Source organism: Ambystoma mexicanum, chromosome 6p, assembly GCF_040938575.1.
Source record: "Ambystoma mexicanum isolate Mex_15411 chromosome 6p, UKY_AmexF1_1, whole genome shotgun sequence".
In the NCBI taxonomy this organism is placed as follows: Eukaryota; Metazoa; Chordata; class Amphibia; order Caudata; family Ambystomatidae; genus Ambystoma; species Ambystoma mexicanum.
The window spans coordinates 291,993,166-292,010,021 of NC_090935.1; the positions used below are offsets into that span (position 1 = coordinate 291,993,166).

A 16,856-nucleotide genomic window follows, 5' to 3' on the forward strand; every position below is an offset into this window, starting at 1 on the left:
GGATTAGACTAGTGTTTCCAGAATGGAAAATGTTGGCATGTATTCAAGCCCAAATCCTGTCTGGGGTCACTCAGACCGAATTCATCCTTTCATGGTTGATAATTTGAGCACCAGTCGAATTGGTAATAGAAGATAGGATTGCAGCAATCTAGATGCAGAGTTAGAGGGGTCTAGCGTGAAGTTCTATAAATACCAGACATTTATTGTAGTAGAAATTCGTTGATTTGAAATGCAATCTACAAGCACTAAACGATATAAGACACATAAATAAAAACACTGCCAACATGTCCTATTCTAATCAGATAATTGACCAATCCACGTTTTCCTCTTCGTTATAGGGCTGGTAGTGATGAATATCCCATTAAACATCTAGGAATGCAAAGGCAAAAAATGATTAAGCATCTCCTAAGCGGAATGAGGCATTTGCCGATGGGAGTAGTGACTTACGAATGGGTTAAGGTAATAGCAAAGCCTCATCAACCTGTGTGACAGAACAGTTTTGTGACAGGGGGCGTGGATTGGAGCGGGGCACGGGTGAAGGGAGAAGCGGGATGTTGTGCAAGATAGGGGCAATAAGAAGTTAGACATTGTGAATGGGGCAGGGCCGTGCGGACAGAGAAGCTGATTGGTGTCCATGACGTTTCTCACCCTCTCATAGTAAACTTCACCACAGAGAGCCGGGCCCCAGCGCCACTCAGCTCACTTTGGAACTCGGCGTCCGTGCCAATCGCCTTCACCCCCACCATGACAGCGCTCTCCGCGGCTGCTTCTGTTGTACGGGTACAAACTGCGTTGCCCGGTTAACGGCTCCTGCAGCTGCACACCGAGTGCCGAGTCACGCCGGGTCAAAGCAATAGGGGAGGGTGAAGCTGTGAGGGGGTGGGACCACGGCACTCGACAGGCACCGCGTGCACCCAGCCAGCACCATGAGTGGACACCCGTGTAAAGGACGTCATTACGTTGCGCGAATGTTTATCATCTCTCATTCCGCAATAGAAAAGGGACTACGTGTACATCAGAGAGCATTGCAGAGGGAGACTAGCGTCTGCCCCGTTTGTGGTCTCGTCGCTTGTTCTGTTGCATGTATCAATTTTTTAAATAAGCGATTTCCACTTTAAAAAGACTTCTCAAATGAACTGCTACATTGCATTTTACTTCGTTGTTATGCAATGTAATTTTTTTCATTCATTATTGCAGCTATTTCTATCAATTATACTTTCAAAATATTTCAATAAAAATCAACATTTTACAAAACCTATGAAGGGAACGAGAGTTCTTTATTTTCAAATGTTTTTATTGATTTTAAGCACGACATAGCGCCATCAGTACTAGTACGTTAGTTCATATACAGTCATTGGTAACTGTCTCATTTTGCGCACCTTTTTAATCATAAATTATTAATTTTGAGATATTTGTCTGTCTTCGGTTTCATTATCCATTGAAGCGCACTGATGATTGTCCTTGCTTGTGCCACTGCTTCCTCGAGATTCGTTATCTTGTGCCATCCACACTGTGTCTGTTGGTGCGACAGCTGCCGTAAGTCGACGGTTGCTAAGGCACTGTCAGCTGACAGAAGGCGAGTGAGAGGAAGAACCGGAGGAGGGAGAGAGGCAGAAAGATCACAGACTGCATTAGCGGCGGACAGAGCGGGCGCCAGAGGTGGTCTGCTGCAGGGGAGCCACTGCCAGGTATTGCAGAGAAGCTAATTTTACAGCGCGAACCACTACAATGAAACAGTCATATCTGCTGTCACAGGCGCTCATAAGACAGGCATGGCTAAGCAAGGCACTGGCAGTGACTGCAGAGACGTTACTACTGCAGGACTCCCCCTCGGACTAGAAACTGGCACTGATAAGAAACCGGCACGGGCCGTCTACCGAGTTATGCTACAAACAGGCTTTCGAAAGATGGGCTTTGAAGTACATGGGCAACTACTGATACGCGTGTGTAGACTAGAGAAATAGAGGATACTGTCGAGGTACTGATTCTGTATGGGTAGACTGCTGAGACACTCGATGCAACCGTATTTTAAGATATAGCCGCTGCTGGAATCCCTAAAGTGCCAAGAAACGGGCAGTAGCCAATAGTCATTGCTCTGTTTTTGGCTGCTATTTGAACTGAAAGGCATATCTTTCCAATGCCCGTGTTTGTTTAATTCATAAAGTATTGCACCAGTATAGTTTCTCGATCTGAATACGAAAATGTCGAATTCGAAAATGTCTCTGCGCAGTGATCACAGATCACTTTTTCCCGCCCCGTCCACCCCCCACCCACCTTTTTACATTTTCGTTCTGCACCCAGAGATGGATTATTAGGGGGTAGGAAATGTATCGCACTTAGATGGATTATTGGGGATTGGAAATTTGCTGCACTTAGATGCATTGTTCGGGGTAGGAAATGTGTCGCACTTTGATTATTAGGGATCGGACATGTGCTGCACTTAGATGGATTAATGGGGAAGGGAAATGTGCTGCACCTATCTTGTTGTTGGGGGTTAGGAAATTTGTCACACTTAGATGATTTGCTGGGGGTGGTAAGTGTACACACTTGGATGGATTGTTGGGGTCAGAAAATGTATCACACGTAGATGGATTATTGGGGGCAGGAAAGGTGCTGCACCTGTCTTGTTGTTGGGGGGGAGGGGGGGGTTAGGATATTTGTCCCACTTGGATGGTTTGCTGGGGGATGGAAATGTGCTGCTCCTAACCATACAAAAAAACACCATTCTGCATGCTCAACCTCAACTCTGAACTAAACACAGCCATACCTCTACTGCACCACAAGCCACACGTAATTCACAACAGCCAACATGGAATCAAACCACACACAATCGTACATCAACACCACATAACGGCTACGAACTGAATACTCGTCTACACTCGGTGACCAGTTTCTCTGAACTGAAGCTTCCAACAGCACATAAAAGCTCTCTTGCTCTTTTCCCTCTCAATCCGACTAACAAACCCTCCCTCTCCCCCTTCCATTGCAGATCCGCCAGAGCGTCAAGGGACCACCTGTATTGTTATGATCGATGACTATTGATGTTTATTATACTCATGTTGCAATTCCCCATTTTGTAACGTACCACTACCTGAATACATTGCTTACTGGATATGTTTTGTTATAACCTTTTGCTGCTTAGCCTACAACAATTTGTTTGCCTAATCCAAATATGCAAATCGGATTATCATATGATTATTGACCGGATGTCTAACTGTAATGTTATCTAGCACTGTATTATACCCGTAGAGTCCTATCTGCACAGACCCATCGCTATTCCTATTTGAGGGCCCCAACTGCTAGGGGCTTAGTGTTAACGTTATAAGCCCAACCACGCTCATTGGCGCTACACACTACAGTGTATCCCCAATGATGATGCTAATGATATTACAGTGCCTTATCCTTAACATGTTCCCATACTGCATCTTGCCTAATAACTTGCTATGCACAGGAGGCACATTCTTCCCATACCTCAACAGACTTTCCAAACTAGGGTGCCCCCGCCACCACCCCATACCCTGCTCTACCCCATTCCTCCCTACCACAGTCCCCTTCTAGCCCATTCAGCTCAGTAATGCTACCAATTGTCCCAATAAGATAGAACCTGCCACACCCAAGTCAGAGCCATCTCACCCACAAGATAAGACCGCTTTCTGGCCATCGCTCTCTGCGCTAGGAACCACCAGACTCTATTGATTGAGAAATCGTACACAGAGTACTATACAGCCGATCATCCTCAACTCCTACACTCCATCACAAACCAACTCCCGCCCCACTAAGGGCACTATCGGGCTCCAACAACTCAGGACCCGCACCAACCCTAACACTCGCAACCAGAAATTCATTATAAATAAAGACACCACCACAAAAAACCAAGGTGTGACCACTAATGGACAAAAGCCGACCATTACCACTGAATGCAAATTTGATTCCACTACCCTCATCAAAGTACACTCATCAATGCCTATTCGCTAGGCGCTCATACTAGCGAAATTCATGATCGTATCATTGACCAGGATTTAGACCTACTCATAGTCACAGAATCCTGGCTTCACCAAGCCTCCGGACCATTGCTCACCATCGCCATCCCACCTGACTACACTATTCTTAGAACAGACAGAACCAACTCTATCGGTGGCGGTGTAGCCATTATAGCCAAGTCAAACTTGCAGCTAAGATCTTGTCTTATCGAAAACCCCAAAGGATATGAAATCCTATTAGCCAAATTCACTCTTAACCGTAAAACCACTATCAACTTAGTAGTTGCCTGTCGCCTAGCTCTAATACGCAACCAGAAATGGACATACCACTCTTACTAGCACCCTTTATCAAACCCAAGACTAAATGTGTCATCCTTGGAGACCTGAACCGAGGCTTCAACGACCCGTTAGACCATAAAGCCAGAGCCCTCGATGCAGCCCTCAAAGACATGCCTTTCAACCAATTGGTCAACTCACCCACACATATAAAGGGAGACTATTGGACTGGATACTATCACTCAACACCGACATAACCATTAACACCATCACACCAGTAGTCTGGTCAGAGCATTATAGCATAAACTTTACGCTCAATTGTAAGGAGATCCTTACTCCTACAACCACAGTCATAGACACATACGAAACCAGGAACAAGCGCAAACTCACTCCTGACAATTTAAACCCCATTTTAAGCAGAACCCTCACAACTTCAGTGATCACCGATAATAACCCAAATACTTTAGCGAAGACCTATCACAATTGCCTCACAGAAGCAATAGACTCAGTAACACCCATCATAACCAAAACACGCCGCCCAACTAAAAAAATCTTCCTTCTGGTTTAAAGATGAATTAGTAACGCTCGGAAGAACCAAGCGTGCCCTCGAACATGCATACAAAAATACCTCTCCACAAACACTGCAAATGCCTTCCACATAGCCAATAAAGCATACAAAACAGCTATCATATCACATAAAGCAAATGCTTTTAATCTCCGTATCTGCAACGCAGCCTCAGACTCCAAAGAACTGTTCTCTATCCTAAGAGAACTGGAGAACCTATTCCACCACCTAGTCCAACTAACATCACTAAAGAATGGTGCACTACCATTCAAGATGCCCTATCCTCCAAAATCCAATTGTCGCAAAAGAAAATAATCACTAAGAGAGAAATAATCACCAGCAAAAATAATGAACCCACCACACCTCGAGCACCTTACGACTCTACTATACCTTTGTTCAACTTCACACCAGTAACTCAAGAACAAGTGAGCTCTACCATTTCCAAGCTGAAAGCGTCTTAACTGTAAGGGTGACAACTTCCCAGCTCACCTAGTCAAAGAGTGCGCCACCTCTCTCACCCCCCATCATCACCAACTTCATCAACGCCTCCTTCAGTACCCAACTAGTCCCAGCCAGCATCAAAGAAGCCTGGGTCACACCCCTGATCAAAAAAACAAAATGGGCCCCACTATTCCCACTAACTATCGCCCAATAACCACCGTCCCATTTCTACTCAAGATTATTGACAAAATAGCCTACTCACAAATTCACACACACATCGAACAGCACCAACTCCTAGGAGCTCGCCAATCAGGCTTCAGACATAATCATAGTACAGAAACGGCACTCCTAGACTTGAAATCTCAAATGGATACCATTAGGAATTCAGGAAAGCTATGTATGCTACTCTTATTAGACCTATCAGCCGCGTTTGATCTCGTTGACCATGACAAACTCTGTATCTCTCTAACCAATGATTTTAACTTCTCAAACAATGCCACCCTCTGGGTTAAATCATTCTTCTCTGAACGTACCTCTAGAGTTTCCATAGGTAAAGTAGCCGTAGGTCCTATAGCAGTACCTATAAGAGTACCTCAAGGCTCCTGCCTCTCAGCAACCTTGTACAACGCCTACACCAAACTCCTTTTTGCAGCACTAGATGAAATGGGTGTCATCTACACAAACTTTGCAGATGTTAATGTTAATGTTAAAGGACATTTGTACCGCGCACTATCACCACCGGCGTGGTCCCCAGATGGCACCCAGATCCTCATCCCCATTACGGGATCTATGACCAAGATACTCTAATAATTAACAGAGTCTATTATGTTATTCAAAATCGGATGGTCCTGAACAGTCTGTCTTAATGATGAGAAGACTGAAATTCTCATTGTGGGCTCTGCCTCTAAAATAGCCTCTCTCCATGCAGACTATTCAGCAATCAACATAGATGGCTCTATGATCCCAATCCTCAAACATGTCAAATCAGTAGGAGTCCATCTAGATGCCAACCTCTCTATGACTAAACATATCTCGGCACTCTCCTCATCCACATCATACACATCTAAACTTATCACATTAAGCCGCCAATTTCTTACACCCACTAACTGCATCACGCTAGCAAGAGCACTAATAATTTCGAAGTTGGATTATTGCAACGCGATACTGTTAGGAACTTCAAACAACAACCTTATCAAACTCGAACTTATCCAAAAAAAGCACTTCGTGCTGCCTTAGGCATAAATAAAGCTGATCACATCACTAACATTAGGAACGAAGCACATTGGCTGCCTATCAAAGCAAGAATATTATTCAAAATACTATGTGTTACTCACAAATGCCTTGCCAGCAAAGCACCCATCTACCTTAACAACGCCATTAAGAATATGAAACCCACCCGGGTACTAAGATCCAATAACGACTAACTCCTGGAAATCCGCTGCTTTAAATATGCCAGAGCAGGAGGAAGCAGCTTCCAAGTCCTCGCCCCCAAACACTGGAACTCACTCCCCAATCATATCAAAAAGGAAGATTATTTTCCCAAATTCAAAAAAAGCTTAAAAACCTGGCTCTTTAATAAATTCTAGTCTGAATATGGACATATATTTTCCCCGCCCTATTCAGCCTTAGCTCTGGAACCTTCTCGCACCTCTCACTCTTTGCAACTATATCCATTTTCTTTTCTCACCAATGCCTCTGAATAACTATGTAAATGTAACTATGCATATTCCACTGCCAATGTAAATACGCCTTGATACCCGGGGTCTGGGCATGTAACAAATGTAATAATAAATAAGTACATATGAGTATAAGACTCATTAACATTAAAGTGTCGGGAAGAAAAGAAGAGTGAGGGAGGGCAGTACAAAAGGGAGGCAAGTGAGTGAGGATTAGGGAGTGGAGGAGTAGCAATGTGAAGGAAAATGGTGTGCCATGGGTAAGCGAGGGAGGGAACAATTGAGTGAAGGACGGCAGGTGAGTCTGTGAATAGCAGCAAAATGAGGAAGAGAGTGGGATCTTTATTAAAAGAAACTTTGGCAACAATGGAGGAAGGAAAAAGGTGGGAGGGTTAAGGGAATAAAGCAAGAACAGAGGACGACAGTGTTCAAAAGGAGCAGGAAAGAGTGGAGTAATAGAGAGGAATATGCTAGTAAGAAAAAATAAGAATGGCAAAAAGAATGCTGTATTGGAGAAAAAGGAAGCAGGGTGGAAAGGAGTAAAAGGTGAGCATATTTGTGATGTGAGGTGGGCAGGTGCTTTCCCTAGCTGCCCATCTATATGCTGTCACAGCTGCAATAGGTACATGAACACGGAAACTATTAAAATGCAGCCACTTAGTTAAGGTTGTATTGAAATGGGCCAAAAAGATTCACATGGTTGAAAATCCCCTTTGTGTACGTTTGCCATGTTCACCTTATATCAAGTTGGCTGCTAAACAAGCCCAGATTAAACCCAAGGTCGGAGAACAGGGCTGGGTGTGTCTGTACGGTGGCCAACCATCCTGCATTTTGCAGGAGTGTCACACTTTCATGTGCTGTGTCTTTTACACATCCAGCTCGCGACAGAAATAAACTCTCACTTTTCTCCTCTGAAGCAGGATCAGCTGTCTAAAGTGTTCCCAGCTCACATTTTTCATGTGACAGTTAAAAGTCCAGGCAAGCACAACACTTTTCCCACTGCTCCTCCAGCACCCACAGGTTCAGCTTTGTGCCAACTTCATTTCAATAAACCGATTTAGAGGTTGATGACCCAGACAAAGGGGTGCCTGGGTAAGCACTGTGGTCCCTTAAATGGTGCGATTGGTGGGTGACAATAAATTGAAGGGAAGTATATCGCCGCATGCTATATAAATAATGGCTCAAGCAGATTACCGTATATTGAATTCTTTCACTGTGAATACCTTTTTTAAAACCAAATAATATTGTTTTTAAGTCCACGTTCCTCTGCAGCCTGCTACTGCAATCGTCATTCATGGTGGCAAAAGTAAAGCTATACATGTCAATTTGATTGACCTATTTCTGTAACAATGTATATAATGTCAGATTGGTTTCTTGTGTAATTTGTGTACTTCAAGGCATTGATGGAAAAACGAATTATTTCGTTTTTGGAAAGCCAAACCTCTATCTGACCTATGACTGAGAAAAGATGTAGCAAAGTGCTTTAATCACAGCTTGGGTACAAATTCTGATTTCTTTTTTAACGAAATGTGTGATCCTGGGCAAATCATTTAATCTCACTGTGCCTGATATGCCGACATTAGTTTGCAGTGTTTGCTATGAAGAAAAACCCTCATGGTTTACTAGACTATTGAGTTGTTGCATAACTTCTTTCAATGTCTTTTTGGTGTGCTAGAGTATTTAAGACTGATGTCACTGCTTGTAATGTTAGTTACTGTGATGACGCTTCTTATCATTCCAATCCATATCATGCTAATTAGGGTTCTGCATATTTTTTGCTAGACGGGTCCGGAAGACAAATTAGAAGCAGGGATTAGGGCGTCTGTGTTGTGGTTGATGTGAGGAGATTGGGAAGGTGGCAGATCAGGACACTGCAGGGACTGCTTGCCCTTTTTCCGTCATCCGATTGCTAAATCCGACTGTGTGGGCGCAACAAAATCTACATTTGGGGTTGAGGTACAGGGGCTAACTGGTGATGGAAGGTGCCAATTCAGAAAGTGGGTGGGGCAAACTTGGAGGCTCTGACCCCTCTGTTGTACTCCAAGGGTTTTCTGGCGTGAGACCCAAGTATGTATCAAATGGTTCATTTTAAAGTGCAATATGCCAGTGAGAATGACAAAGTGATCGGATGTAAAGATAACAAACACATCTAGTTGCTTTGATAATTTGTATAGCTAAAGCCTAGGTATCCACTCAGACATCACCCTTTAAGCAAAAGAGATCACCAGGGGACCAAGCAGAAGTACAGTGTCCCACTAATCCATCTTCCACAAAAGATACAAACCATACATTTCAGTTAATTATACCATTATATGGCAGTATAAAAAGCCTTTTCACGCTGGCTGTGCCCATACATTTCCATCTGGCTGCACCAAAATATGCCAATATTCCCATATATGAAGATATTCACATTTGCCTTGTGCATAATGCCAGTAATGATATTAAAAAATGTCAAGCCACAGAAAGAAATGGCTAGATAGGCTAGCCTAGCCACGCAATGCCTACTTTGTTATAGATGCCCTGTAAAATAATTCATGCCACAGTAATAAATGACTAGACTGGCTGCACCAAAATGCCATATCATGCTTACTTTATCCCCTTTTTTCCAGACTTGTCTCTTCCACCAAACACCCCACCGTCTACCCGCCAGAATAATCTCCTTGATCCAGCATTACACATAAGTGTGCACGCACGCACACTCACTCATTCAACCATCCCTTTCACCATTCACTCGCTCATTTACATGCGCACCCATCCCCCATAAACCAGAAAAGGCTTCTCTGCCTGACAAAAAGCAGGTGCACAAATCCGCCCCCTCCCCTCGGTTGTGAAAGACCACATAACATTGTTATGTTTGCTTGCATCCATGGGGAAGAGAGCTGGAGTGTGCATTTGACATTTGGGGGTGGGGAGAGATGCTGAAACCTGGTAAGCTCAATGGTGTTGTGCGTCTTCTTCGTACACGCTACGGATCAGGGGTCATCCCGATCGTGTGATATTTGAATACCCTTTTGGATGTGCAGTGTTGGAAATTGACATTTACTCTGCCCCTTTACCCCCGCGCCCCAACACTCTTTGTATGGGGGAATTAGATCAGGGTGATGTGAGAAGGTTTCAGTACAACAGCGAATGACATTCCGGCCCAATCCCTCAACTGCATTTCGGGATCCCCTCTGTAAAAGTTCGTCCTTAACCTGACTTTCACCAAGAGACCCCCATTCTGGCAGACAGTTTGATGATAACCTGAGTGCAGAAAACGTGGACAATTATCTTAACATTCCTTATCCAGGTAACATTTTGGGAAGATGAATAATAGATCAAAACTCATGCCTTTATACCAAGTCAACATTACACCAGGCCAAATAACTGAATCAGTGATATTGGTGGTGCTGAACTATTTTAGGTGGATGGTTCGCGAGGATGGTGTTGGTCCTCCCCTATGGTTAGTTCTGCATGCAGTATTAGCTAACGGGCTGGTATTGGGTCATAGGGATCTGTTAGGCAGAGTTTGTATGCAGTACCCTTGGGGACCACTACACACAACTAAGACTAAAGGTGTAAGCAAAACCAACCTTTGGTATAAGTCTGTACTACACATTTTTTGGTAGCGGAGCTGAGCAGCCAGGCTTATCTCAAGAGGGAATGTGAGCTGTAATGTTACACAGAGGTCTACAATCACAGGTGTTAAAATAAACACTTACACTCAAGGTTTCTTGGTTAAACACTTATTAATTTATTCAACAGTCAGTTATAAAACATTCACTAGAAGGCGGCAGTTCAATATCATACACAAATATACTGCAGTACTATACACTTTGTTTCTGACGCATTCATACTACTTTGAAGGCGGAGCAAAATGGCATTCAGAATACTTTGAAGTATGAGCAAAAAAGCATAGCTTATTTAGAACATGAAAGGTTACAAGTTATTCATAGACAGTGCAAATATTTAGAGTTCACTAGAAAAGTCAATTCGATTCAGTAGGTTAGGCTAAAGTCGATGGGCTAAAGTTTTGGATAGGAAAAGTCTCAGCACAAGTTCTTAGGAGTAGTTTGTAGGAAGAAGAATTATATGCTGGGTCACAAGCTGATTAGGCCTGTGAGATGGGAAAGTTTCAAGCACTTTCGCCGTGAGAGCTAAGTACTCTTTCGGATTTTACAGTATCTTTACAATTTAAGAAAAAGTTGCAGCTGATGAACCCTGTTCCTGGCATTTCCTGCAGATCTCGCTTTGCCTGGGCCTCAGTCGTGGGGACATGAGGTAGGATGTCGGGGGACTCCTGCACTGCACTGGGACTGGTAAAAAAGCTGACAGCTTGCAAGTCTTTGATTCCAGTAACTGTAGTCAAGCACACAAACTGGTGTCTCCCTCCCTGCAGCACTCTGAGGAAAGTCAACCAGCTCTGAGGTGAGTATGCAGGTGGCTTACGGTTCGAGTTGATTGGTCCAAACAACTCAAAGGGAGAAGTCGTCCTTGTGGGGGCTTCTCTGTCGAGATGAATTTGGTGATTCAGACCTGCAGCAGGGCTTCACCGGGCAAACCAACGGTCCAGGAGTTGCAGCAGCTGTCCTCTTCAAGCTCGTCTTTGGTTCTTTCGTTCCAGTGGTCGACTCTGCCTTCCAAGCCAAGAGACTTGGCTTTAATCCAGTTTCCTCCCTTTCATTCCAGCCTAGCTGCCACTCACCTAGCAGGGTGGCTGTCCTTGCCGGACAGTCAGCCAGCCAATCACACCATAGTGCTTTTGGGTCTCTAGGAGACTAAGCACAGGGAGTTTCGGGCACCTCCCTTACTTCCTGCCCACCCCAGACACTCAGGCGCCAGAGGCGGTCTTCAGTCCTGAAGCCTGCCAAAGGCGATGGAACAAAAGGACCAAACCTGGTTTGACGCGCAGATACAAACTCTAGAAAGACCTTTCCAAAATGAAATGGTGAAAAAAGAAGACCGGGACCTGTTTAAACAAAGGGGGCCCAGGCACCATCTTGAAAACATGGCTCCTGCGATTTAACGCTACCGGTGCTCGCGGTCAGGAAGAATCATGGTAGTTCCTTGGAGAACCTCTGCCACCAGCCATGCTGAGAGAGTAGCATTTGACGGCTACAATTGTATCTAGACATAGGGGATACTAAGTAACCCGCCCCCCCAGTACTCTATTGTAAGATAGGGTGTGCCGGTTCTAGGAATTTAAAAAGACTAGTAAAGTCAATTTCACTTTACTTTCTCTGGAAAACAGTTCAAAGTCCCAAGGTTTTAGCAAAAGAACTGGCGGCTCTAAGGTGGGAGGAATTGGCAATTTTATGAGAATTCTCCCTAACAGGATCTTTCTTTGTTCTGGGCTTATCCATTTGCTATACTGAACATTAATCATAACCCCTCCCCAATCCCTCTCTGCAGGTTTGTCGTCTAGTGGCAATATTCAAGCCAGGTGCAGTTCTGCTCCTTCAACGTCCATACGCATACCTTCTGGAAAGCTGGAACATGGCTCCCCAAGTTACCTCAGTTTTTGTGGGTGTGTCTCCCCTGACACTGCTTTTAGCTTCCAGCTCTTCAATGCATCTCGGGTAGGCCAGAACGTATGAACTGCATGTGACAGTCCCTGACCTTCTGACAGTCCTTTCTTGCAGTGAGAGTCAGCTTTCTCCTCTTTATGCACTCACAGCAATGCTACTTTCTATCTTTCAGGGGTACCGCAAAGGGCAACGTCCTCAGGTTAAAGCTGGAGCTTGGCTTCCTCAGCCCTTACCAGCTCTAGATGCAAATAAACAATAGGGGTTCTGGGTCTGCCTCCATTGTCAAAGCCAATGGTGCTTCCACGTTGGACTGTGCTTCCCTGAACTTGCATAAATCCATTAGGGGGCGGGTAGTGGCCCCATTGCACAGTCTACGGATACTACATTGCTAATATCTGGCAAAAGCCATAGGGATCGGGGAGGTCTCTGCAGCTCTCGCCCTTTCCCTTCTTCTGGTAGTTCACAGCTGTATGTAGATCGCCCTGCTTGTCCATCTTTTGTAAGCAGAAGAGCCCACTTCTGGGCCTTGAAATGGAGTTGGACCACTGACTTTGCCACACCGATCAGCGGTACGTCTTTATTTTACCAAACTTTCAGTTGGTGATTGTCATTTCTACTTGTAAGGCTCTTCACGGGTCAGATCTATTGACATGGCCCTTTAATGTGCCTCTTTGCCCATTGATCCACTCCATCAGGTTCTGCAATCTGAAAATGTTTAAGTATGTGGAGGGCACCCACGTTATTGTCATGCTTTCTTCTGTCAGTGTAGACAAAAAGTATTCTACCTTTTTACAAAAGCAGTTCAAGACTGGATGCAAGTTCAGTCTTGCGGCAGTAGTGGTGGAGCTTTGCGGCAGTAGTGGTGAAGCTAAAAAAGTAGTGAAATTCAGGTGTGCTGTTAAAGAGGACCCCAAGGTTGTCGGCCAATGGGGCAGGTGTGAGGAGGTCTCTGGTAAAGAGGAAGAAGAGGGATGGGGTGTTAGAGGCAGGGTGGTAAGTAACTTCAGTCTCGAGGCAGTCAACGTGAGAGATGAAGTGCAGCTAGCAGCAAGACAATTAGACATTTGTATGGATTGTCAATGGGTGATGCAAGAGAAGCAGAATATCTTAATATCAATATCATCATCTGGGGTGTTAGGAAAAACCACTGGAGCAGATGAGTTTACAAAGAGGATCTGTAGAGGATCAAGCAGCAGTTTTTGTGGGAATCCACTGGGACAGGCGTAGAATTAGAGATGCGTGTTTTTGTTCCAAGAAATAGAGAACGAACAGTCGGAAGAGTCGGTGGTGATGCAACTAACAGTAGAATCTCTGGTGCAAAGGCCAGAGAGGGTATGGAATGGAGAGTGGGATCAAGTGTCAAACCATGCAGAGAGAGCTAGAAGGATGATAATTGAGGAGCGTTATGAGTATTAGTGAAAACGTTGTAGACGTTTCAGTGAGAGTTGTAGAGTCTGTTGACCTCCAACTAGATTATCTGATTGAATTCTACACATTCGAGAACCTTTGAGTAGTGTGAGGAAAAGAGAGGTAGGCAGCTCGTATGGGGTTATGTGGGTTGGCAGTGCGTTAGATTTATGATGGGTTATACAGAAATTGCCTTGCATCAGCCAGGGAAAGGAGCAGCCAGGGAAAGGCCCAGTAATAATGGAGGCTAAATGGGCGCACATGAGGGTTACTAGATCTTTAATTACAGTGCAAAGCAGAGATTGAAGTAAGTATTTGATGAGCAGGCACTAAAAGCAGCTTCTTGTTATGTGCATCACCCAGTAAGCAGGCGCAACCACTGGAGAATGATGAGCTAATACATGGCAATTTTCAAATTCGCATTGGATGCACACTGTATAACATGATGTCCATTGTATATGATTTAAAACATTTCTTTGTGTTTCTGAATCCTCATCTTCAATAAACTTTATCGGCAAATGCCACAAGTTAAACACATAAATGCAAAGTAACAAATGAATTAAAAGTATAAAAACGAATTAAAAGAAAACCATTATATAACCTGGTATTTCAAACTCCCTTTTAATTTATCAACTGGAAAAGAAGGGGAAATGGAAACAAAACATTATTCTGAGCTTTGACAGAAAAATGCTAATTTTACAACAATTTTTCTTCAAAGTGCAAATTCGGGGTCCAACCTTCTATTTTATCTTCATCAGCAATGTAACAAGCCTACACAGGTCAAGGACACTTTCCAGTTTAAAATCCTAGTTTAGTTACACCAGCCATCTTCATAATATAAAATACTTTAATAGCGGCAAAAGGACTTCTTTAAAGTGCAGACGGTAAACCTAACTAGAATACAAACTGTACACAAAGTCAAATATGCAGCATAACTCTTTGCTATGTGGTACCAGATCATCGGCGTCACGTCTGGGTGGTCTGGAAGTTGCTTTATCAGCTTGCATCTCCTTGCCCACGCTCTATGGATGTACTTTGCTACATAATGAACAACGTTTGGCTTCTGACTTTTTACAAAGGGGTTAGAGCTTCGTTTACTGTTATTTTTCTATACAATCTAAAAAGCTGGTATAGATGCACTTTTCTCAACATTTTATTTTCGGAGCAAAAGTTAATGAAATGAACAATGGATTCTTCACCCCTCCCACAGGCCTGACACATTATTGTATTGGAACCATAGCATTTTTTTGTAAATGTTGCCCCCTGCAGTGTAATCTATATTCTATATAAAGTGCTCTTGCACGGGGCGGGGGGACCTTATTATGGTCCAGGTAAAGTTCAATACCATGTTAATTTTTATTGGCCATCTACAAGACTCGGAGACCGGAGCACTCAGAGGACCGAATATAAGTGATGGTCCACAAATACAAGTAAGCGCTGCATTTATTGAATATCGAACTGAAAGAAAAGCAATATTTGACAAAACTATGATGTGGTGAATGAACGCTTTAAGTCAAATGGACATATCGAGCAGCACGCTGTTAGTAAAACGCAATATGAACTGAATTAAAGACATATGATGAAACTGAAGAGTGTTTTTGAGCAACACCAGTGCAAAGAAGAATAATAATAAAGAATGTCAGTTTTAACTACAAACGTGAGAAAGAGTCATGTATATGACAAGTCAAGAACTGGTATAAAAGTCTTACAAGGAATAAAAGTGTGGAAAGTGAAAATCCAAGGCAGAAGAACCTATGAAGGGATACAGCAGCTTTGGGGAGATTAAGGGTTGCACAACCTTTGATGGGTGGACCATGCGGTCTGACAACTACGCCAAGACCAGAAAGTCTCCTAATCTGAAAGTTGCCAACATCAAGAATCCAGCCAGACAAAGTATAGGGTTACAGGTTACGTGACCTGTCATGGGGGGGGAACCATGTGGTCTGATAACTGCTCATAGACCAGGAAACCCTGAATGGTGAACAAGCTGCAAAGAAGTGTGAAAAAACTGGTGAAGTAAACCTGAAGGTGGGCCCAGTGTTTTCTTGTGAACTATGAACAGATGAAGCAATGTGAATGTGCACTTAAAGTCTTGGGGAAGGGAACCCTGAGAGTCAAACAGCCAAAGAATGTTATTTTTGGGAAGGGAGTCGCTGACCTCCGTTTTGTGTGAACTATGCTACATTTGAACTTGGGGAAGGGAAGCCCAGGACCTTTGTTTGGTGTTTGGTGTGAATTGTGATGCACTCTAACTTGAAGAAGGTCATTTCTGAACTTAACTAAACTCTATTGAAGTGAGCCTATATTGGAACTGTATTGAACCTGAGATACGGAACTCAAGCTGCAAGTAGCTTAACCCTTACTTTTGAATGCTGAGAAGATAACCCTACCATATTTAGTTATAGTTGTGACGGCAAGCATAGGTTTTGAGACCGATTCTTATTGTGGACTTGCAAACACAAACCTTCCTTAGTTTCTTAAGGTATGGAAAATCCCACCATAGCATAGGGCAAGTTGGACGTTACACCATCCTGATTATTAAGAACGTTTTGTTTGAAACTGTACATCTGTTGTCTGTGTCATCTCTCTTGATAACATGCCTGTCTCACATTGGGGATTGTAATATCTGATGCAATTTGAAGTTTATCTATGTCTTCTAATCCTTCGAGTTATATACCACGATCATCCCCTGCCAAAGCCTGGTGTGTAAGGATTCTGGCTCTGTTCCTTCTCGTGCCTATATGTAATCGAAGTACAGTACTAGTCCCACATGGGCGATACGTTCTACATTCTATTGATGGTAGCCTGTCAACCAGTTACTTTTTACAAAGATTTGTATATAATCAACCCTGCCTAGTCCCATTTTGCACTTGTTCCTACCAAATAATGTCCTCCCATATAACAGACATGCAACCTTGCACATGCCTGATCCAATGGATGGTCTTGTTAACTAGGGAGGCCTTAATATTAAATTATACAAATTCTCAAACCTATAGTTAATGTG

General features: G+C 43.6%; 2 protein-coding genes across 5 annotated transcripts in view; one reads left to right on the plus strand and one right to left on the minus strand.

Annotated features, from left to right (window-relative positions):
• Positions 1 to 949, minus strand: part of TXNL1 (thioredoxin like 1) — a 226,981-nt gene extending 226,032 nt beyond the window's left edge. The window contains exon 1 of the mRNA XM_069627028.1: positions 649 to 949. Coding sequence (XP_069483129.1) covers positions 649 to 746 — 98 coding nt within the window. The 5' untranslated portion in view covers positions 747 to 949. The remainder of the gene's footprint in view (positions 1 to 648) is intronic.
• Positions 950 to 1,447: 498 nt separating this feature from the next.
• WDR7 (WD repeat domain 7) overlaps positions 1,448 to 16,856 on the plus strand; it is a 2,460,073-nt gene continuing 2,444,664 nt past the window's right edge. For 2 of the 4 annotated variants that reach the window (XM_069627029.1, XM_069627030.1), the window contains exon 1: positions 1,448 to 1,688. The gene's annotated coding sequence lies outside the window, so the exon portion shown is untranslated. The remainder of the gene's footprint in view (positions 1,689 to 16,856) is intronic. The other 2 variants (XM_069627031.1, XM_069627032.1) reach the window with 1 other exon arrangement.